Consider the following 23,071-nt stretch of genomic DNA (forward strand, 5'->3'; position numbering starts at 1 on the left):
AAAAAAAAAAAAAAAAAAAAAAAGATTACTTGGGAAGAAAAGAATTTGAAAACACTATATGAAGGGCGAGGTCCCAGGCATTATCCCATAGAATACCTTTCCCTATTTTTGATTTCTCTCTCTCCACTCCCTCATTTCCTTCTATTCACAAACACCTGGTAAAGACTTGCCTTGTGCCAGTCGTGTGGGAAGTCTGGAGGTCATGGTGATGCATAGAAGAAGCCAGAAGTCCTTGCCCTCAAGGAGTCTCTCTGGAGTGGGAGGGATGGCCATGGTGGTGTGCCAAGCACCGACGAGCAAGCGCGGGAGCCAGCCTGCCTGTGAGGGGACCTGGGGCAAAGTGGGGCAGGAGGAGAGGCCTTGTCAGCTGGGTTTTGAAGAGTAAGGAGGAGTTAATCCAGTAATGGAAGGGTGCATAGGCTTCCTTAGATTGAGCTGACATTGGCTTTTTCCCCATGGACAGCCTAGTTTTCCCTCTGAGTTGACACAGAACACAGAATGAGTTTACTCTCTAAAGGCCCTCAGGTATTTGTACACTGGTGTCATGTCACCCCTCTTTTCTTCCTGAGGCCAAGGGTGAAGCATGATAAGAGGATACTTTTGGGTGGGACATGAACAGAGAACTAAGATTCAGTCAGATAAAGGTTTAACTATTTTTTTAAAAATGTTTTCATTTATTTTTGAGAGAGAGAGAGAGGGACCGCAAGCAGGGGAGGGGCAGAGAGAAAAGGAGACAGAATCTGAAGCAGGCTTCAGGCTCCAAGCTGTCAGCGCAGAGCCATGTGCTGGGCTCAAAACGCATGAACCGTGAGATCTTGACCTGAGCCGAAGTCGGATGCTTGACAGACTGAGCCACCCAGGTGCCTCAATAAAGGTTTAACTATTAATTCATGACATAGATCCAGAGACTCCACATATTTGGGTATCTTCCTGGGATTTAGTTTCCACTTCTCTCTGTTCCCTTTTGATGGTGGTACAGCATTCAGGTAAACTTCTAGAGGAAGTAGAACATGTTAGATAGTTCATAGTCTCCTTTGCTAAGTCTTTTCTCATAGGCTTCAGTTTTAGCCTTGCCGAGTACTGCGTGGGTTTTGTTTTTAACTCTGTCCAGAAGAGTTTATTTCTTTTTTTTTTTTTTTAAGATGAGTTTTGTTTCTTTTTTATTTCTAGGAGAGAGAGAGAGAGAGAGAGAGAGAGACAGCGTGAGCAGGGGAGGGTCAGAGAGAGAGGGAGTCACAGACTCTGAAATAGGCTCTAGGCTCTAAGCTGGCAGTCAGCACAGAGCCCGACGCGGGGCTCGAACCCACGAACCGCGAGATCATGACCTAAGCGAAAGTCGGACGCTTAACCGACTAAGCCACCCAGGCGCCCCCAGAAGAGTTTATTTCTTGATGTGTTGTTTCCTTGACATTTCTTTGCCAGTAACATTTTCTTCTCATTGGGAAGTAGTAGCTATAGAATTCTTGTTAAAAGGTCTTTTTTAGTATTCCTGCCCATAGCAGAGTAACCTCTTTTAAGCTTGTCATATGAGACTTCATTCTTAACTTGATTGGGGAGGAAAATATGAGTGCTTCGCTGGTTTAACCTTGGGCCCCAGACACATGGTACACAAATGGAAAGCGTGGAAGAGTTTCTTGGAAAATCAATTAGGTTGCCTACTAAGTAGTTCAACAATGTTCTCCATTAAAATGGCATTATGCCCTGCCTGCAGTTCCTGACCAAAGGTCAACTTTGCCACAGCTCTGAAATTTTCCACTGTCCTTTGCTTTGAAGGTTTCCACTTAGCACAGGCCAGGGTTTTTCAGCTGGCACTATGGTTGCATGAGCTAATATCAGTCTTTAATATGGGCTTCAGTTTCCTTATTTATAAAAGTAGATTGTTTTCCTAATCCCTTTTTGTAATAGTTGACGATTTCAGATAGTTAATGTTTCTTTTTTTTTTTCATTAAGTGGAAAAGACCTTATATAAATTGGCAAAATCCTGGGTTCTTTTAGGCTCTCTATTTACTTTGGATGCGTTTGTCCCTAAACTTGATTATCTGTTTTTCCATTTTAAATGTTCTTTTGTGGAGAATGCTGGTTGAAAGCCTTGTCATATCCTAGGCAAGATAGGATATTGTCTTTTTATTGTTAGTGAAGGGATTAATGAGGACTTTTCAGGTAAGTTGGCTTCCCCTTGATTCTGTTATATCCACTTCTACTTAGGGGCCAATTTTATTTAAACATGCTAGAAAATTTGAATTTTCCATCAGAATAATATGTTTAGCCTCCCAGCAGCACTGTAAGAACAAGAGGATTTACTGGATACCACCAGTGTTGAACGTCAAAACTTTGTTGCCACTGTTATCTGTTTTTGAAAACAGTGTCTTTAAAAGCACAAGAAACTCCGTGTCTTGAGTATGGTGTGGGGTTTGTATTTTAATGTGCTGAACTGTTTGGAAGTTTTTGCAATGACAGGAGAACAGGATAGTCTTCCAAATCTTGAATGCCTGATGTTTTGCCCTAAAAATTAGAGGTTGGTTGGAATGTAGGCTGGTCTCAGTGGGTTTAACAGGATGCTAGTGATTATCCCATATCTATGATGTCAAGAGTATTGAGATTGGGGATCTGGAAATGTGAAGGAGACCTGGCCCCAAATTGCTATGAGACTTTGGGCAAAAATAGTAAATGAAGGTTATTCAAATGTGCACAAATGTTCATAGCAGTATTATTTATAATAGCCCCAAAATGGAAACACCCCAAATGTCCATCAACTGATATGGAAGGATATCAGATGGATAGACAAAATGTGATTTATCCATTCAGTGGATATTATTCAGCAGTTAAAATGGAATGGAGTACTATTATATGCTGTGATGTGGATGGACCTAGAAAAATTATGTTCAGTAGAAGTCAGTCACAAAAGGCCACGCATTGTATGAAATGTTCAGAATGAGAAAAGTAAATTAGTGGTTGCCTGGGTCTGGCGGAAGTGGTGGGTTAGAGTAGAGGATGGGGAGTGGCTAGTAATGGGTGCAAGGGTTCTTTGGGGGGAGGGGGGCGGGGGAGGTGATGCAAATGTTCTAGAATTAAGATGCAAATGTTGCTTGTTGTACAGCTCTGCAAATATATGAAAAACCATTGTTTGCTTTACAAGGTGAACTTGTTAACATATAAAATGTTTCAAATCTGTATTAAAATGAGGCTAAATAAGCTAATTTCCAAGATCTTCGTGTGTTTTTTTTTTTATTTTAATGAGGCCAGATGTGTTATTGAGTGCTCAAATCTTATAATTCATAGGAAATAGTAAAAAGGCAGTACTGTATGCTGACAGGACCTTTTCTTGAATGCTCCCGTGCATCCAACTGTCCACTAGAGGACAGCAAAGCCCATTTTAGCCATTTTCTGCCTGTGCTCAGTTGGGCACTCTTTATCAAGACTGAACCTAAAATTTTTTTTAATGTTTATTTAGTTTTGAGCGAGCAAGCATGAGTGGGGAAGGGGCAGAGAGCGAAGAAAACAATCTGAAGCAGGCTTCAGGCTCTGAGCTGTCAGCACAAAAGGGCAACATGGGGCTTGACCTCTCGAGCTGCAAGATCATGACCTGAGCCGAAGTCAGATGCTTAACCGGCTGAGCCACCCAGGTGCCCTGAAACTAAAATTCTTAAATTTGTATTCCATTGAAGGGATGTGGGTTCTTACCATACTATGAGAATCTGTGTACCATAGGACAGCTCTCCATGGCATCATGGGAGCAACCCAGCAAGGCAAACTGTGATTGTGGACTTCACTTTTTTTTGAGGAGCTCTGAGGAGGGAAGGAAGGAAATTGTGCTATAGTTTGAAGGCAGATGTTGAAATTACCTGCAGCGGAGGTTGGAGTAAGGAATGAGCCAGATTCTACTAGAATTTTAGTGGCTTCTTAAATAGACTTTTTGTTGTGTTTATATTACTTATTCTTGTTATTCATGAATTGATACACACAGGGCTCTCTGTGGTTCTCTCTTTCCATGAGAAAGAGAAAGGGCAGCCTTTGTTCCCCACTCTCAAACCTCACACCACAGCTTCAGAAGCAGCTCAACGGTCTTTGTCCCTTGGTAGCTCTATTTTAAAGCCTGTGGCCTCCGGGATAATTAGCCTTTCCTATAAGAGAAAGACTGTATTACTTAAAATAGACCTCCTTGCCTAGGGCAGGGCAGAGATGTGCATCGGTGGTATTGTCAGTCAGCTAGGCCTGGTAGCCAGGTTGTAAAAGCAGTAGGCATCGCTCATTGAACTGGAGTTCAGTTACAGCCAGTTAAGCAATACGATCCCCACAAGGTGGATGACAGTAGGTCATCCTACTCTAAGCTTCTGGTGTAGCGCCTAAGCTTTACCTCGTCCATCTCTGCTGTATTTTCTGACTGTCTGAGAATGATAATCCCTTTAGAGGCATTCGTTTATGCAGATGCTTACCTAATCGTTTAGGGAAGAAATGTTTTGAAGACATAAACATCTTTTGACTAGTGAAACAGTAATACAAATAAATTATCCTAAAATGGCATTTTTGTTTTTCCTTAGAATGTATATTTTATAGGAGAGAGGGTTGTGTTTATCATTGAATTTTTTTAAGTTTATTTTGAGAGAGGGCACACATACGTGCTAGTGAGAGCAAGGATCCTAAGCAGGCTCCACTCTGTCAGTGCAGAGCCGGATGTCAGGCTCAATCTCATGAACGTGACCCGAGCTGAAATCCAGTCAAGAGTTGGACACTTAACCGATTGAGCCACCCACGTGCCCCGTCCAAGAAATTTTTTACCCCTCCCCAAACTGTGTTTTCTTTGGCATATTCTGAATTAATTTGCATTTTCTGAGGATGGGAAGAGGCAATGATTATTATGCTGAGAATAACTGCTCAGGAAGAAGTGAGCCTGAGCCCTGGGCCTCTGAAATTTTCACTTAGAAGTTGGCGATAAAGTCAAGAGGAGTACTTCAGATCAGTACTTAATGTTTTTAAGTATTGGGGCGCCTGGGTGCTTGGTCTTTTAAGCAACTGACTTCTGCTCAGGTCATGATCTTAGTTTGTGGGTTTGGGCCCTGCATCGGGCTCTGTGCTGACAGCTCAGAACCAGAAGTCTGCTTTGGATTCTGTCTCCCTCTTTCTCTATCCCTCCTCTGCTCGCACTCTCTCTCAGAAGTGAATAAACATTAAAAAAAATTAAAATATTTTTTAACTGTTGTAGAATGCTTTATGGAGAGTATTTACTATAATTTCCAGGCCCTATAATCTGGGGTTGTGGCACATAGCGCAGGCGCCAATCATCTTGTTGACCAGAGTTGCAGTAGCTACATGACATCGCCACACACTTAGCATGAACACACACAAGTGTTCTGCTTTCAAATGCTACTGAATCTTTTAAGTGGATTTTCACTGGAAGAGATGGGTTTCTGGTCACCCACCCCGCCCAACCCCCTGCCTTAATTCTTTGTGTAACCTTTGGCAAGTCTTTTCACTCTTCAGAGCCTTGATTTCTTCTATAAAATAAATGGGTGAGACTGGAAAAGCTCAGGAGGTAAACATACCCAGTGTTCTCTCACCCCTCCACCTGTTGCTGATGCTCCCAGTTCATGCTCTCTGGCAGTATTTCACCAGCAGTCTGCATGTCGTGTCCTTGAGGCCACTGTAGCAGCGCTGACCTGGTGTGGTCTCTGTTTAGGTTGCGTCTGCTCTGGAGAAATGGAAGACAGCAATCCGTGAAGCTCAGACTTTTTCCAGAATGCATGTTCTACTTGGGATGCTTGATGCCTGTATCAAGTGGGATATGTCAGCAGAAAATGCTAGATGCAAAGTTTGTCGAAAGAAAGGTATATTTAAATCTGTGTTGCATGTCTGAGTGTAATAGGGACTAAGGCTTCCATTCCAAAGATAATTTCCTCCCGTGAAGAATTCTGTGCACACAGCTTTCAAGTGTAGTGGGACAGATTTTGCCACCTTCTAGAGGTCTGTAAAATGCTGCTATTTAAAGTAACATGACAGCAAATCAGAGCAAGCCCTTTGTCCTCAATTTTGAATATAAGAGCAACTTATCTTGCCAATCTTTAAATTTTCTGCAGGGAACAAAACCTAAAAATTTTAAATCTGAGTTTTTAGTTACCCATGAAGTAGGATGTTCTACCAGCAGAGGGCGGTATTTGTGCATTGGGAAGAACACTACAGTTTGGAGTCTTACAGAGCAAGGCATTTGAGACTCTAATGTTACTAACTTTCAGAACCTGTGTATAAGGAACTTAATGACTAATAGCCCTCAAGTGATTGACTTCTCAGTGGCTAAAGTTATTTTGTGAAGTAGGTTAGGATTTAGTTCCCAGAGATGAAAAGATCCTGTGTAAAACGCATCAGTTGCTGTAGACACTGTTTTTTAGAATGAACGTTCTAGAGGGAAGTGACCGTGTCAGGTTGACTTCATGTATCTTGAAACTGAGTGGTTTAAGAGAACCATATCAGATAGGAGTTGGGAAGCCTGGGGGAGGGTGTCGAGGAAGAGAATGGGCAGGGAGTGTTAATATTTCATGGGGGATTCCTTTCTTAGTGGGAGAGGAGCATCAACATTACATTTCCTGCTAGAACTCGTATTTTTGCTACTTAGCAAATGTTTTAACTGTCCTCTCCTAGGTGGAGTTGGATTTGGGGACAGAAGTTAGAAGACCAGAGTCTTAAATTACCAATAGTCTATAGTTTATGCTTCATTTCTTCTCAGAAATGACTGCGTTTTTTAATTTTTTTTTAATGGGATAACACTTTGCTAGACTGTTCCCCCATGGTGTTGATGGAGGGTGAGTGGCTCTGTGTTACAGCTTGCTGACCGTTGCTGTGCTCCCGACAATGCTCTCCAAGTTTATCTCCTTGCAGGTGAGGATGACAAACTGATCTTATGTGATGAATGTAACAAAGCCTTCCACCTGTTCTGTCTGAGGCCAGCCCTCTATGAGGTGCCAGATGGTGAGTGGCAGTGCCCTGCTTGCCAGCCTGCTACTGCCAGGCGCAACTCCCGTGGCAGGTGAGAATTTCTTCTTTTAAAAACAGATGAAATGGCTGGTTTATAATTAAGCCTTAGTTATTCAAACTTAATTATTCTAAGGAGCTTTAAGTTCATCTTTTGCATATGGAGCCTGATCACTTAAGGTATTACAGTAAGAGCTCAGAGGATTCTGATTTCACTTTAGCTTAACGTTGACATTTCTCATCTTCACTGTGAGACATGTTCTGTATCTTCTTGATCCTACCGTTTTCTCAAATAGCAGAATGTCTCCCTTTGCCTTTTACTTCCACTTGACCCACTTCTTAATTTGTGATAACTTCTGCAACCACCCACTGCTACAAATCCCCAAACTCCGTACTTTCCTTACGCGTACCTATTCCTTACGCGTACCTTTTTCTTCCCTGTCATGATTACAGTTCTGCTGTCAACTGGGACTTCTTTCTCTCTCTCAACTTCCATGCTCATTTGCCAGACATCGTCCAGATGTCTTACAAATCAGTCATCTGCTGTGTACTCTCTGTGGTCCCTGATGTCAATTGGCCCTCTTACATCTCTCATCTGGGCTCCCTCAGTGGCTTCTTAACTCTTTACCTCCTGTCTTTCCCCCTCTTATTCATTTAGCGTTTGTGGTGACACCAGTACAGTTTACATAAGGCAGAGATCTGTTTGTGTTACCACCCTGTTTCAAAACTTTAATTTTTTCCACTGCCTTTCCTTGTTATATAATACTGGTCTTTTTTGTTGTTGTTGTTGTTGTTTGTTTATTTTGAGAGAGACAGAGACAGAGCAAGTAGGGCAGGGGCAGAGAGAATCCCAAGCAGGTTCCACACTGTTAGCACAGAGCCCAATGCAGGGCTCAAACACATGAAACCATGAGATCATAACTTGAGCTGAAAACAAGAGTTGGACACTTAACTGACTGAGCCACCTAGGTACCCCCGGTCTCTGTTTAAAAAAATTTTTAACATTTACTTTTGAGAGACAGAGATAGAGCACGACCAGGGGAGGAGCTGAGAGAAAAAGAGACACAATCCAAAGCAGGCTCCAGGGTCCGTGCTGACAGCAGAAAGCCTGACATGGGGCTTGAACCACAAACTGGGAGACTTTGACCTGAGTTGAAGTTGGATGCTTAACCAACTGAGCCACCCAGGCGCCCCTCCCAGTCTATGTTTTTATGAGCCCTTATTCACATTTTGTGTCCTTTTTGCAGACTGTTCATTGGGTATCCTTGCCTCTTGTGCTTTCCTCCTACCTGGGAATATTAGAACTCCCTAGAATTTTTGGTTAGGCTATGCTCTACCAAAAATTTCACTGGTTTTTTGAAGTGTTTTTATATTAAAATTTGTTCCTCCTCTTTGTTCCTGCTGAGCATGCAGTCTCACAGTCTTTGGTGCATCTTGCCTCTGTGGTGAGGCTTACACGTAACTGTCTTCCATGAGATTGTTGGCTCCCTGAGAGTGGAGGTGGTGCTTTGTTCACACCCTGATCCCCACAAGGCCAAGCACAGGGGCCTTGTTAAAAGGAGATGCCTCAGTACTGGCCAAGTTAACACCATTGTTTTCCACATTGCAGTTGGAGGTTGTGAAGGAGCAGCTTCTAGGTGTTCTGGCTTGGTCTCTGAGAGGGCAGAGCTGTTTGATCCTGACCCCATCTGACAGTGTTACTCAGTTATTTCTTGCTCTGCTCCAGCCGCACTTAGAGCCGAGTAAGGCACACTCCTCTGAAACGGCGGGGCTTTGGACCAGCTGTTCGGAGCCGGGATTAGCATTGCTTTGATGTCATGGTCATCTGCAAGCTGTCCCACTCTTGGAAGGGGGCTCTCAAGGTGGAGAGACACCTGTCCAGGCTATTGGTTCATTCAGCCCGCCCCAGGGTTGGAAGCACCTTTTCATATCTGAAATGTTATTTATCTGGCCGGTTCTGTGAGACAAAAGGAATAGGTTTTGTGTTGTTTTATGTGAGGAGAGGTGGAGTTGTGTTTTGGTCTTGATTTCTGTTGCTGTTGGTGTCTCCTCCAAAGCATTGCTGGCCTGGCTGGGGAGGCACGCCATTGAAGCCAGGGCTTTCATTCTGTTTCCCCTGGCCTGGTCTTGTCATCACACCTGCCTTGCCGGTGAGACGGAGAAAGCTGCGGGGGTGTGGGAATTCATCCTCTCTCGGGAGCACTCGGGCCTTGAGCCACGTTCCTTCCATACATGTTTTTCCCTCCCCACAGGAATTACACTGAAGAGTCTGCCTCTGAGGACAGTGAAGATGATGAGAGCAATGAAGAGGTGGAGGAGGAGGAGGAAGAGGAGGAAGAAGAAGATTATGAGGTGGCTGGTTTGCGATGTAAGTATTCAGTTTGCCTTCACAGTTGACCTCACGGTTTTTCAGGCTGATGGTTACTACGTTGGCAGTAGACACCCACCCAGCGATGCTGTGAGGCCACGTTTCTCTCACATGTTGTCGCTGTGGGGTGACGCCACTGCCTTGGTTTCAAATGGGTTTTCAAGATGCCATTTAACCACTTTCCTAGTGGAAGGTTGGATCAGCCCTACGATAGTTCCGGTTGGCCCAAGATTGGGTGGAATTCAAGCCCCAAGTGTGTTGATGACGAGTCTGCTGGTTCAAACCTCTCTGTGGGGACAGGGAGGACAGTGGGTAAGGAAGGCCGAGGCCCATTGTTGTCTCTTATCATTTGTTTTGGCCTCCAGTGCAGTGCGGCTCAAGTTGTAGTGATTTTCTCTCACTTATGTGATATGCAGGTCTATAGGTTTGCTAGTTTGAAAAAGAGAAGACTTGTTTTCTCATGGCTTAGGGGTGTTGTTTGGGAGGTTCAGATCTGTTTCTCACTAGATGCCAGCAGGAGCCGGGGGTGGGGGAGGCCTTGTCATTTACACCCAACCTCGTTGACTCCCTCACTCTGTGATGGTCATTTTTCATGAGTCCTTTTCATGATTAAGCCTAACGTCCTGCAGCCTAGCCTTTCAACAGCCTTCTCCTTTGCAGAATATACCCTTCCTTGTAGGTTGGTAGAAAAGAGACCACAAATCAAGATTTTGATGAGCTTTCGAGGAGATGGTACAGTTCCCAAGATCACAGCACGTCTCGGTAGAGTCTGAGAAGATGTTTGGTGTGACCAGTCTTCTGGCGGTGGTGTTGCTAAAACCTGAGGGGTTTGGGTGTGCCCGCCTGACCCCATCTTCCCAGTCTTAGGGCTCTCATTTGGGACCCGTTAATTTCTCAGTGCTGTAGGGTCTTTTTGTTTGTTCCCTAGGCATAATTTTCCATTTATCCAGGGTAAGGAGACACGTAGTCCCTTACAGGAAGAGGCTTCATCTGCTGGCTGGAGAGCGCGGGTCAGATGCACTGTTGTCTGGGAATAGATTCTGAATGTAACATTGTGTCGTTTGTTTTCAGGTAGTGGGTGGTTTCACTTGGGAGTTACCTTCTCTTTCCAAGGAATTGTTCTCTCTCCAGGTTTTTAGGGTCTTGTCTGCCAAAAGGGTCTAGGAAGTATTAGTATACTTCTGAGCCCTTTGCTGCACCTTTTTTTTTTTTTAAGTTTTTTATTTATTTCTGAGAGAGACAACGTGAACAGGGGAGGGTCAGAGAGAGAGAGGGAAACACAGAATCTGAAACAGGCTTCAGGCTCTGAGCTGGCCATCAGCACAGAGTCCGACGCGGGGCATGAACCCACGAACTGTGAGATCATGACCTGAGCCGAAGTCAGATGCTTAACCAACTGAGCCACCCAGGCGCCCCCGTCTGCTGAACCAAAGATGTGTTCCCTAGAACAGCACAAGGCCCTGGATTGGTGGCTGTCTCTAGCATTTTTAGTTTCATCCTTGGTGTCAGCTTCTTATTCTCTCTTTCAAGCCTGGTCTTGAGCTTAGAAACTGTAAAATAGCTGATGAAGAGTTACCAGAGTCCAGAAGTGAATGTAAAACACTGGTTATTGATTCTTTGTGTCACTGACTCTGTAGACCCGTCTCTGTCCAGATGTTATCTCCCTACTTTCAAGGGAAAGTGTGTTTAGTGGAGAAGCTTTGAGCTAACCCTTATGGGGCATCGCTACCTGAGGGTGTACGGAGAAACATTGGTTTGTCCGACATTGAACACCTGTTGTAAACCTGAGACACAGGTCATCTTGGGGTCTTTGTATTCTTTATTGTCCCTTTAGGGGTTGTGGGCAAAGGCTCTTAAGGAAGTGGCCTGGTCCACTGTCTGGTTTCCAAAAATGCAAGAAAGCAGGACTAGGGCGAGCCAGTAATTGGGTTTGATGAGGGGGACTTCGTGTGGGTGGGGTCAGCTTTGCTCTGAGAAGGTTGTGCTGGTGAGTGTAGGATTCCTCAGGGAACTAGGAAGGGCCCTACAGTCAGGTTCCCCCTGCTGCGTAAGGATAGGCATTCACAGGCTGAGCTGGGGCTGTGGGGATTCCAGGCAGATCTGGAGGCAGACGGCCTCTCCTCCTGGGTGAGTCAGCTCACCGCTGACTTCGTTTGTGCCCGAGAGTGTGAACAGCGGGACAGAGAGCCGTTCTCAAGGAACTGGCCTTCTGAAGACTCTTAGAAGGACTTTGGCAGTTGATGAAAGGTATCCGTTCATCTACTTCTCTGACTTTAAAGTGTCCTGTTTGGTAAGGCGAGAGAAACAGCAAGAGCGCCTCATGACCACAGGAGCCGTTGTCTGCAAGACTAGGTGCTCTTCCCATTCCATAGATGTGCTGCCTTCATCCTCAGCTGTTCAGCCCTGAGTCCATGTTTTCTATTTCAGTGAGACCTCGGAAGACTGTCCGGGGCAAGCACGGTGTCATCCCTCCTGCAGCAAGGCCGGGACGACGGCCAGGGAAGAAGCCTCATCCTGCTAGGAAGTCTCGGCCGAAGGCACCACCTGTGGACGATGCGGAGGTGGAAGAGCTAGTAAGCAATTTCTCCCCTTCCCTCTAATGCTTGCTTCTCCTCTCCCCCCCCCCCCCCCCCCCCCCCCCGCCGTGTTGGGGATCCATCAGGCAACAGGTGGAAGCCTCCTCCCAGGCCCCCTGCCCCCAACTTGGGAGGCTGCTGCGAGCAGCAGATGGGTGGGCCCGGAGGCAGCAGGCCCTCCGGGAGCAGCTATGTCCGGCATTCCCCTGCTGGAGCCTGCAAATCTCGTCTCCCCTACTTAATAGGCAGCCCGCGACTTGTTAGGGATTTTAAAATAGTATCCATGTGTCTCTAGCGGCTCAGAGGGGCTGGGTCTCCATTGTGGGAATGTCAGCAATGTTGGAGCCTCACTCACTCTTGAGTCTTTTGCTGGCAGTTGTTGTGGGAGGGGTGTTACCCTCCCCTCTGCTCCCCTGACCAATGTAATTTTAGTGGTTTTACTTCACATTTCACTTGAGCTTTAAAGAACAATAAAGAAGCTCTTGAAAATTAACCTATTCTGACAGAGCACATCTGTGGGGGCAGGTTGGGGGCATAAAGCAAGCCTCCAGGGAGCTCGAGGGCATCGTGAGATCCTTCTGCTGGCCCGATTCTAACTCTTCAAGCCCGTGGCTCTGACCACTGTGAGCCAGAGCAGCGATGGCCCTCTGGAGGGGAAACCCGCCCTCCCTTCTCAGCCACTTAGGTCCCACAAGCCTGCAGCAGGAGAGCCTGGGAAAGCAGTCGTGCCTCTCGCTTTTCTTCCCTCATACCACCCCCCATCCCCGAATTAGCCACTAGTGGTCCCTGTGCCCAGTCCGGCTCTCTGCATGTGCTTGTTTATACCCCCTGGCAGCATGCATGTGATCCCAGGTCTGCCTGCTCTCAGGCCGCCGTCCTGGTGACTGGCCTCTCTAGCTGACCTCCAGCAGGACGGCTGTAATACGGCAACTGCTGCCTGCCCTCCGCCGCTTTGATCAGCGTCCACCGGGGAGGAGGCGGGTGGACTGATGGGAAGACGCCTGCCCCCTGGCTGAGCGTGCTTCCTGACTTGAATGTCAGATGATGTTGACTGTCTCTGCTCCAAGAAAATGGTTGAACTCCTTTTTTCTTTTCTATTTTTTCTTTTTTTTAAACAGCTACACACATTTTCTGCTCTGTCCACTCTTAGACCTGTAATAACATGTCTCTTTGTCCTGCCGCCAGGTACTCCAGACCAAGCGGAGCTCCCGGAGGCAAAGCCTAGAGTTGCAGAAGTGTGAAGAGGTCCTTCACAAGATAGTCAAGTACCGCTTCAGCTGGCCTTTCAGGTGGGCCTCACGTCTCCAGCACAGAGAGCGGGATCAGCCTTGTGCGTTCTCAGAGCACGCGGAGGGGGGGGGGGGGGGGGGGGGGGGGGGGGGCGCTGAGGCAGGCCATAGGATCCACCCTGATCCCTTATTTAGGACATGTGTGAGTGGCGGGGGAGTTACCTTCCCAGATTGGTAGGGACAGCACTTAGTACAAGGTGAACACACCTCTTCTCCGCCTGCCAGCTGGCTGGTCTCCACAGGGCGTGCGTTCTGGGAGCCGTGGTTTGATAAAACAAGGTTGTTCTTGGGGCTGCGCTCACGTCTCCATTCGGTTCCCCTCCATAGGGAGCCGGTGACCAGAGATGAGGCTGAGGATTACTATGACGTCATCACCCACCCTATGGACTTCCAGACAATGCAGAACAAATGTTCCTGTGGGAGCTACCGCTCTGTGCAGGAGTTTCTTACTGACATGAAGCAAGTGTTTACCAATGCTGAGCTTTACAACTGCCGGGGCAGCCATGTGCTAAACTGTATGGTGAAGACAGAACAGTGTCTGGTGGCTCTGTTGCATAAACATCTTCCTGGCCACCCCTATGTCCGCAGGAAACGCAAGAAGTTTCCCGATCGGCTTGCTGAAGATGAAGGGGACAGTGAGTCAGAGCCTGTTGGACAGTCCAGGGGACGAAGGCAGAAGAAATAGACAGGGCCTGGGTAAGGGAGCTGAGGTGGGGGGAATGGAGAGAGCAGGGAGGGTGAGTGGGGGGCGGGAGAGGAAGACGGAGAAGAGTGTGGAAGGGAGGGGGTCACGGGGAGTCCAGAAGTGCCCGTCGTCCCGAGCTTCTGCCGCCTTCCCCAGCTCTCCAGAGGGCCCTCCGCACGCAGAGCTCTTTGGAGAACCTACTCTTGGGTGGTCTCTGCCCAGAGACACCGCTGGTGGTAGACGAGGGCCTTGGCCCTGAGAGTGTCCAGGGAGAGGCCGGGGTACAGCCCTTGTCGTGGGTCCCCGTCCTTTAAATTTCTTCTTTCCCGGGCCCTCTCTTGCTTTGGCCACCACAACAGTGCCAAGCCTCTGGTCGCCGGGGGAGAGATTACTGCATTACATAGAAGGATCGGGGGTAATCAGGCCAACTGGGAGGTGGTGTTGATTTTTTTACTCTGTATTTACAGCCAGTCTTGTTTCTTCAAGCCCATCCTCTGTGTCTCGCTCCCCCTCCCTCAGGTGACGCTGTCAGTGAGTGCCACACCGCGTTCTGTATTCACCAGCATCATGAGACACTTGTGCTCTTTTGAGTTGCTCTTGGCAAAGTAAAGGGACATGTCCCAGAGCCATTCCTGAATCTAACCCCTTCCCATCCTTGTGACTGCGCTCTCCCTGCTCCCACCGCACCCCACCTCATCCCCTCAGAGAAAAAAAAAAACACTTAAAAAAACTAAAAAAAAAAACCCTACAAAAACCCTAAGGCACTTCACTTAGAGACTGGAGTCCTGCTTATAATCATGCGTATAACCTTAACTTCGATGGGTCTGGCCAGAGGGGTGTTGGAGCCCAGCCCACCCGCACACCAGACAAGCTCTTAGGGGAGCAGAAGAAAAGCAGGAAGAATTTAAATGTTTAATTTTTTTTTTAAATTGACTTTTCTAGTTACTAAAAGTTGCTTGTTTCAGCAGTGATATTGTATAAAGAACATCTTGTAAAATATTTCTGTCATCTTGCTTTGGCACATGTACAGTACAGTTTATATGATAACGTGTTCGCTTTACTTTGCCCCTGTCCTCCCTCAGCCCATCCTCTCCTTCAGAGAAGCCGGGTTGGAGGGTCATCAGGGCAGGTGGTGGGACCTTGGTGGGGAAAGGGATGTCCCTCTGCCTGCTCTGGCCGCTGATTCTGCCTCCTCCGTCTCCAGCCACCTCCTCCTCCCCCGCCATGTCCCCATGAAGCTGGATGAATCTTGCTGGTCCACCAGCTGCGTGGGGGGTGGGGAGGGGAGGCGGCTCTGCCGGCCCCTTCCGCAAGGAGTCTGGCGCTAATAGCTCTGATTAGGCAGAACTTCGTAGTCTTCTTTCCCTTTTATGGCAGATTTTGATAAAAATGCAAAACAGGGTTTAATTTTCTTTTCTACCAGCTTTGAATTTAGCAAATGCGAGCACCTCAGCTCTTCTGTAACTATTTAAGTTAAGGGAAAACGTGTCCACCAAGGGGATTGCAGCTCCTAGAACTTGAGAATAAAACCTCTTAATACTGAATTTCAAGGTGTGTTCCTGTCTCGCCCCGCCTGCCCTGCCCAGAGACTGGGGATCTGCTCCTGTGGCTGCTGGGTAGGTTTACTGTCCCATCTCCCACAGGCTCGGAGTTAGCACTGGCGCTACAGTTCCGTGGTCCCGGCCACCAACACGTCCCCCTGCCTCTCACCCTAGAGCCAGTCTGTTCTTGTTAACAGTGAGAATCCTGTGTTCCCACTTCAGTGACACCTGAATTGTTGGTTGTTGTTTTTTTTTTTTTTTAATTGTCTTTAAGGAGGAAGGGCCCCGTTAAAGGGTAACTTGTGATAAATTGGAATTTCAAATAAACATTATGTACTTGTGTTTATAAAGAAGCAGCAGTTCTGATGAATCTTCCTTTGTGCTCTTGGGGGTGGTAGCGGATCATGCGGCTCCCGGGGTTCTTCCCGTCGGCTCTTCCATGGGCAGTTTTCCCTCAGGAGCCAAGAGGACCTCTGACCGTGTTTTTTTTTAACCACAGGCCACACCATTTGCTGCATTTCTCTGCTTCCTGGAGAGGTTTCTGATGCCCGGTAATTGGAGCGTGACTTTCAAGCTTCTGGCCCAGTCTCTGAAACCCCCAAAATTTTTAGAAATTTCTAGGAGGGACGTCTGGGTGGCTCAATCAGTTAAGCATCTAACTCTTGGACTTGGCTCAGGTCATGATCTCATGGTTTTGGGAGTTTGAGCCCCACATTGGGCTCTTGTGTACTGACCGCATGGAGCCTGCTTGGGGTTCTCGCTCTCTCCTTGTCTCTGCCCTTGTCCCCGCCCCCCTGCTCCAGCTCTGTCTCTCTAAAAATAAACTTTAAAAACATTTTTTCTAGGAATTAAGGGCAAATATTTCTAAAGGCTTTGCTGGGAATTTGTGTGGGGCTGGAGGACTTAATTTGGGGGTAATTGCTGACATTTTAAAACACTTCTTTTCCAGGAAAATTCAAATATAACGTAAAAAGTGGAAATATGAATTCCCATGTACTCTGCTTCAATAGTTCTACCACATGAACAACTTTATGTCTCCATTTATTTTTTTATGATAGGAATTTTTATCAAGTCAGAGTGGTTGTTTCGGGTAGGTCACTGCTAGTGGCTACCTGCTTATGGAATTCAAAGATTTTGCAGAACCCACCATGTGAGCCCCTTGACCAAGAAGGGACACTGCTGGTTCCTGACCTGAACTTGGGGCAGGGTTGGGTAAAATGGTCAGAAAAAGGAGAAACTGAAACCCTGGATTGCAAGTTCTCCAGCTTGCTCTGTGGCATCACACTCCGGGAGTGTGAGCTTCGAGCCAGCCCCGGGCTTGAGCCAGCAGTTTGCCCCAAGGTCAGCTCCAGTCTGACCAGTGGAGCACCCGGGAAGGGAGCCGTGGGCCTACACGCACTTCCTACAGTCACAGCGGGACTCAGGGGCTTGGCCACTTCTGAGACGTTCTCTCCTCAGTGGGCTCAGGCTCCCCTGGGATGGTGCCTGGGGGCCAGGTCTCCTCAAGGGTCTGGTCATCTTAGCCATCAGCCTGTCTTCCCTGCTGTGGGCGTGACCTCCAGGAGCTGCCTAACTTCAGGTGGCTCCTGCAAGTGGGGACAAAAGAACTTTCCTCCCGAGGACTGGGGTCTGAGGCATTGCTTCTGGGAATCAACAGAGTCCTCTCCCCCCATCTCCTGCCTGCAATTTCTCCACAGACCCCGTTCCCTGGAGGGTGATGGGGGGGGGCGCTGCAGATGTCTCCTGGGGGTGGTAGTGAGGTGGTGTCTGGATTGCCCGGGAGCCGGGGCCTCCTTACCAGGATATTGAGTGAAAAACTCAAACCAGGCAGGAAGAGAAGCTTCTGTGACTGTCCCTGCCGGAGCCTTCAGACCTTTTCACACTCTGGGCAGTCGCCCTAGTCCTGGAGCTTCTGTCTCCTCGGGGTGTGGCTGTGAGGCCTCTCCTCAGTCTGACCTTGGTCAAGATCAGCGCCACTGATTCATTTGAACTTTGAATCGATTCCTTGGAACAAATACTGAGGTCAGGGCTAAGGAGGTCCCTTAACTTGAGTCTCCTACACACAAGCCTGGTGGGGGAGGGGCTGCAGACACACAGTGATGGGCCAGCAGGTGTTGCTTTCCGAGACACTTCCCTTGGGTTCTGGAATTTCCTTTGGGGGGCTGGTGGGAGGGGTTCCTCTGGACAAAACTACCCTAGGTTATAACACCTGCTGTCCCCCCTCCCCCACCCCCCCGGGTGGAGTCCATGGCGTGATGGAAATCACAAAGGCTCTGGCTGTGTGACCTTGAGCCAGCCAAGCACTCCACACTTCCCCTGTCTGAAAATGGGGAGAGAAGGATCAAATGGAGGACTTCTGTAAAAAAAATTTTTTTTAAACTTTTGAGAGAGAGACAGAATGCCAGTGAGTGATGGTAGAGTGAGAGACTCAGAATCCAAAGGAGGATCCAGGCTCTGAGCTTCAGCACAGAGCCCCGTGCAGGGCTTGAATTCATGAGCCTTGATCATGACCAAAGCCAAAGTCAGATGCTTCACTGACTGAGCCACCCAGGCACCCCTTGTAAAAGATCTTTAATAAACGTTTCCTTCTTCCTTCTCCCCCAGGGTCTGGGACCTTCCAGCATCCCCAAGTGCTGAGAGGCTGCTGGCAGAGCCCCTAACCCCCATCACTCCCCATCAGCCCCCTCCGAATTGTCCTGGGAGCCCAAATTTGTTTCCGCTGGGCGGGACTTAGCCTCTCCCGGGCCGCTGACTGGCAAGGGATGGGTGAGCTGGGGGCGCTCCCTGCAGACCTGGCCTGGCCTGCAAGCCCAACTCCAAGCATCCGCCGTCTCCCCTCCAACCTGGGCCCCTGTCACATTCAGTAGGCGCAATCTGTCAGTCAAGGACCCTCCTAGGGAGTTACAAGGTGTTAGGGTCATTTGGCTTCGCTGAAAAGAAGGCAAGAGGGCCTCCTGTGTGCTCTGAGAAGGAAGGATTTGGATGGGCTGGGCGTGCTGCTCAGGAAATGCATAAGCCCGAGGTGCTGAGGCTGCAGAGTTTCCCTGGGGGCTCAGGGCTGCTCCCTGTGCTGAGGAACAGCCCTTAACTCTCCTCAGCTCCTGATGGGAATTTGACACAGCCTGTTTGAGCACCATTTGGTTTCTTTCTTCCCCTGCAGAGATTGGTGGCTGGTGCAGGGCAAAGGGCTCCCAGGCCTCAGAGGCCCTGGGTTTAGGCACTCAGCCCTATCACTCAGGAGCAGTCGGCCTTGAGCCTCCCCTTGGCTCCGAAGTGAGGCTGGATCCTTGGGGCCTCCTGGCCGGCTCTGTATCATGCACCCAGAATGGTGACGGATACGCTCACCTGGCTTGAGTCACAGTGGCCAAAGCAGAGGCCAAGATAGGGCTCTGGGGTCTGCCCCCCTGCCCCAAGCTATGGGGGTCTCTGGGACGGCCACACACTCCTTACAGTGGCCAGAGAGGACGAAGCCCTGTACGTGCTTCCCCGGCACACAGATACACAGGTACCTTTTCCTGTCCCCAGGCACATGAATGTGTAAGCTGGCCTGGAGCAGCCACGCACACACCCTTACACCTGTCCCATCTCTCATGCAGCTCCCAGCACCCCAAATCCTTCCATTGCCCTTTCAGAGCTGGGGACCCAATTCCCACTGTGCTCAAGGGCTTCCCCATCCCGTATCTAGGCCACCAAGATTCCCACATACCAGCCAGGCCAGCCCCAACTCCACTCCACCCTGCAAGATGAGGGGATGCCGTGGGGTGCCCCGACTAGGAGCTCAAGAAGGGTGGACACACCAGCAATCTTGGAAGGCAAATAGGACAGTCACTCCAGCCTCAGCCCTCAGGCCCCAGGGAAGGGGCAGTAAGACACACCTACAGGAGACCGCGGGAGTAGGTCCTGAGCCCCCAAGGGAACTTTGGAGACAGGCTGATGCCCTTATTTTCTATGCAAATCAAGAAAGCAGTCCTTCCCAGGGCCACCAAACAGGCTAGGGTTCCCAGGGCCAGGGGTGTCCTCCCAGGGGATCACCGAGTACCCTGGCACGCATCCCCGGCACACTGTGGGAAGCGGGAACCCAGGACTCAAGCAAGCAGGTTCCCCAAAGGAGAAAAGACAGGTGAGAGGGGAAAACGCACACACGCAGAATCCGGGGCTCCTGCAAAGGCAGCTGCTCCACAGGGACGTCCTCCTGACCCGCCAGGAGGCAGAGAACGGGGCCAGGGCCATGAGGCCGGCAGCCACCCAGCTCAGCCCACGGGGAGAGGGGGACTCAGGACCCTCACCCTCCGACCTTCCCCCCTTCCCAGCCCACAGAGGACTCAGCGGTGCCACACGGGGGTTTATTCCAGTCACAGCTTCCAGAGAAACTCAACAATAAATTACATCATTAAATAAACTCCCTGCTGGACCACGCCCCCTTCTGCCCCTCCTCCTCTCCACATGCTCCCCCAGGACCCTGTGGCAACCTGGCCAGGACTGCCCCCTGCACTGGGCCACAGGGGAGTGAACCTCACTGGGTCCCAGTGAATGAGGGTGGAAGGAGAGGCTCCACACCCTGGTCCTCGGCCCCTCGCACTCACTTGCCTGACCTTGACAGCTGGGCAGCTGCTAGTCAGCTGTCTCCTCCGGAGGGGGGGCCAGAAGGGGGCAACAGCCGCCCCGCGCAGGCCTGTGTCCCTAGAGGTGCGTGGGGTTCTCCAGAGAAGGGTCCGTCTTAGTCATGTGCAAGACCACGGTGGGGGCCTTATAGTGGCAGTGGGTGCCACGGCCATAGCCCCCGGGAGCCCGGCAGGCCTTTGCCCGGGCCCGGCCAGCTGCCATCTTGCGGTGGCACAGGCTCTGCCAGGTCTGGAAAGTCTTGGAGCTCCACACCCAGACACCGCTGGTGATGCCCACCACCAGCGACATGAAGATCTTGAGCATAAAGACAGCCACGGTGGGCACCGAGCCCCCTTGTAGTGAGCAGTCCCTCCGGCCCCCGGGCATGGTGGCTGCCAAGCAGGGCTGCTCTGTGGCCCGCAGGCGCCAGAAGTCCATGTTGAGGCGTTCATAGACGTAGCACACAATGACGCAGGTGGCAGGCACCGTGTAGAGGATGGAGAAGACCCCAATCTTGACCATGAGCTTCTCCAGCTTCTCCGTGTTGGTGCCGCCCGTCTTCATGATCTTGCGGATGTGGAAGAGGGCCACGAAGCCGGTCAGGAGAAAGCTGGTGCCCAGCACCAGGTAGCAGGAGAGAGGAACCAGCACGAAGCCCGTCAGCGCGGCCGCATCCATGCTGGCCACGTAGCAGAGCCCGGTCAGCTCGTCGCCCGCCACCTTGCGCAGCGTCAGGATAACGATGGTCTTGAGGGCCGGCAGCCCCCAGGCCGCCATGTGGAAGTAGCTACCATGGGCCTCGATGGCTTCGTGGCCCCACTTCTTGCCGGCCGCCAGGAACCAGGTGAGGGTCAGCACCACCCACCACAGCGAGCTGGCCATGCCGAAGTAGTAGAGCAGCAGGAAGACGAGCGTGCAGCCCGTGTTCTCCAGCCCCTCCTGGATCACGTACAGCGTGCCCGCCTCCTGGTCGCAGGCGACGCTCTGGGCGCCCGCCACGGCGCGGATGAGGAAGGCCAGAGAGTAGACGTTGTAGCACATGGACAGGAAGATGATGGGGCGCTCGGGGTACTGGAAGCGGTGGGGCTCCAGCAGGAAGGTAAGCACGGTGAAGGCCGTGGAGAAGAAGCACAGCGCCGACCACACGGCCATCCAGACGAGCGCGAAGTCCTTGTCGCGCCGCGACCAGAACACCTCGACGCCGGGCCCGCAGCGCGGCGCGCACGAGCGGCTCTTCTCCACGTACTGGAACTTCTCCGGGTTCTCACAGGTACCGCCGCCGCCCGGGCCCGAGGCGGGGTCGCCGGGGGGCCGCGCGGGCCGGGGCGCCACGGGCAGCATGCCCAGGCCCTTGTGGGGCTCGGCGGGGCCAGCCGTGGCGTTCTCGGGCGCCTCCATGCAGAGCGCGTGCGGGTCGTTGCGCGTGGGCAGCCGGGCGCAGTCCAGCGAGTCGGGCCAGCCGAAGTTGAACTGCTCCATGATGGGCGCGCAGCGCAGGCGCGCCTGCTCGCACATGGGCCGGCAGGCGGGGATGGGCGTCGAGACCTGGTCTGTGCACATGGGCGCGTACAGCGAGCACAGGAAGAAGCGCAGGTGGCTGTGGCAACCGTACTGCACGAGCGGCGCGAACTCGGCCAGCTCGGCGGCCGCCTCACCCTGCGACGTGTGGCCCAGCAGGTTGGGCATGCGGGTCAGGTTGTAGCCGATGCCGCGGCACATGGGGATCTCCACCGCTTGGCAGGGCGCCGGCCCGCGCCCGCGCTCCGGGTCGAAACGGCCGATCTCCAGCGCCGCGCCGCCCGCAGCCAGCAGCTGCCACAGCAGCAGCGCGCGGCGGAGCGGCGGCACGGCCATCCCGGGCGGCCCCGGCCGAGGGCGGCAGGGCGGCCCCGGCTCACTCGGGCCGCGCCGTCCGGCGCCCCCGTGCCCGCCCGCCACGTCGCGGGGCGCGGGCCATCGCCGAGCCGCCCGCGTGCGTCCGGGCGCCCCGGCAGCGCGCAGGGAAGCCGCCCGAGGGAGAGGAGGCGCCGAGCCCGCCGCGCCGCCACCGCCGCTGCCACTGGAGCGGCCGCGGAGCCAGAGCGGGCGCCGCCTCCCGGGGCCGCGGCTACAAGCCTCGGGGCGGGGCGCCTTGTGGACACGCCCAGGGGCGGGCCTTGCGCGTGCCGGACACGCCCCCCTGCCGGGCTTTAAAGGCGCCGCGTCTCGCAGCCGTGCCGGGGCCGCCGCGTAGGCTCGGTCCAGCGACGTGGGGTGCACTCGTACTTGGTGCCTCCCCTTCCCGTGTTCCCCACTCTCCCAGCGACAAGACGACCGGAACACTCCCCTGCCCTCCACCCTGGGTCGCCTCTCTTTACCCCAGGCAGCCAACCGTTTCTATGGGCCTCCCCACTTTGGGAAACCTCCCGCTGATAGTCAGTGACAGTTCCAATGAGGCCTGTGCCTTCACCAGTTGTATGTGACTTTGGGCTCTTCTGACCCAGCCTCAGTTTCCTTTTCTGCAAAACAGGCAGATAATCCTGTAAAAACAAGCACACATGCTGCTGCACACTTGACCTCATTGGTCTCTTCTCCTCAATCCAGGTGGGGAAACAGAGGCTCAGAGGAGTGACACACCTAAGGGCATGGAGCTATTAAGAGTTGCATTTGTGACCTTCTCCAAACTCCTTATGTTTCCTGTTTTGTTTTCTTGTTGTTTTTTAAGATTTTAATTTTTTTTAATGTTTTATTTATTTCTTAGGAGAGAGAGAGAGAGAGAGAGAGACAGCGTGAGCAGGGGAGGGTCAGAGAGAGAGGGAGTCACAGACTGAAACAGGCTCCAGGCTCTGAGCTGGCAGTCAGCACAGAGCCCGATGCGGGGCTCGAACCTGCGAACCGCGAGATCATGACCTAAGCGAAAGTCGGACGCTTAACCGACTAAGCCACCCAGGCGCCCCTAAGATTTTAATATTTTAAAGTAATCTTAAGTAACTTAAGTGGGGTCCGAACTTATAACCCCAAGATCAAGAGTTGCTTGTTCTACCAATTGCACCAACCAGGCACTCCCCGCC

General features: G+C 51.0%; 2 protein-coding genes across 2 annotated transcripts in view; one reads left to right on the top strand and one right to left on the bottom strand.

Annotated features, from left to right (window-relative positions):
* The window catches only part of BAZ1B (bromodomain adjacent to zinc finger domain 1B), a 65,248-nt gene extending 49,479 nt beyond the window's left edge, over positions 1-15,769 (top strand). Inside the window, exons 14-20 of the mRNA XM_039243497.1 lie at positions 5,675-5,822; positions 6,868-7,015; positions 9,213-9,328; positions 11,756-11,901; positions 13,090-13,193; positions 13,521-13,889; positions 14,398-15,769. Of these exons, the coding sequence (XP_039099428.1) occupies positions 5,675-5,822; positions 6,868-7,015; positions 9,213-9,328; positions 11,756-11,901; positions 13,090-13,193; positions 13,521-13,878 (1,020 nt within the window). The 3' untranslated portion in view covers positions 13,879-13,889; positions 14,398-15,769. The remainder of the gene's footprint in view (positions 1-5,674; positions 5,823-6,867; positions 7,016-9,212; positions 9,329-11,755; positions 11,902-13,089; positions 13,194-13,520; positions 13,890-14,397) is intronic.
* Positions 15,770-19,823: 4,054 nt separating this feature from the next.
* FZD9 (frizzled class receptor 9) lies at positions 19,824-21,875 on the bottom strand. The gene has a single exon (XM_039243521.1). The coding sequence runs from the start codon at positions 21,873-21,875 to the stop codon at positions 20,100-20,102; it is 1,776 nt and encodes a 591-aa protein (XP_039099452.1). The 3' UTR covers positions 19,824-20,099.
* Between the last annotated feature and the right edge of the window lie 1,196 nt (positions 21,876-23,071).

This window comes from Hyaena hyaena, unplaced genomic scaffold (assembly GCF_003009895.1).
Source record: "Hyaena hyaena isolate Hyena2069 unplaced genomic scaffold, ASM300989v1 scaffold_228, whole genome shotgun sequence".
Lineage (NCBI taxonomy): Eukaryota > Metazoa > Chordata > Mammalia > Carnivora > Hyaenidae > Hyaena > Hyaena hyaena.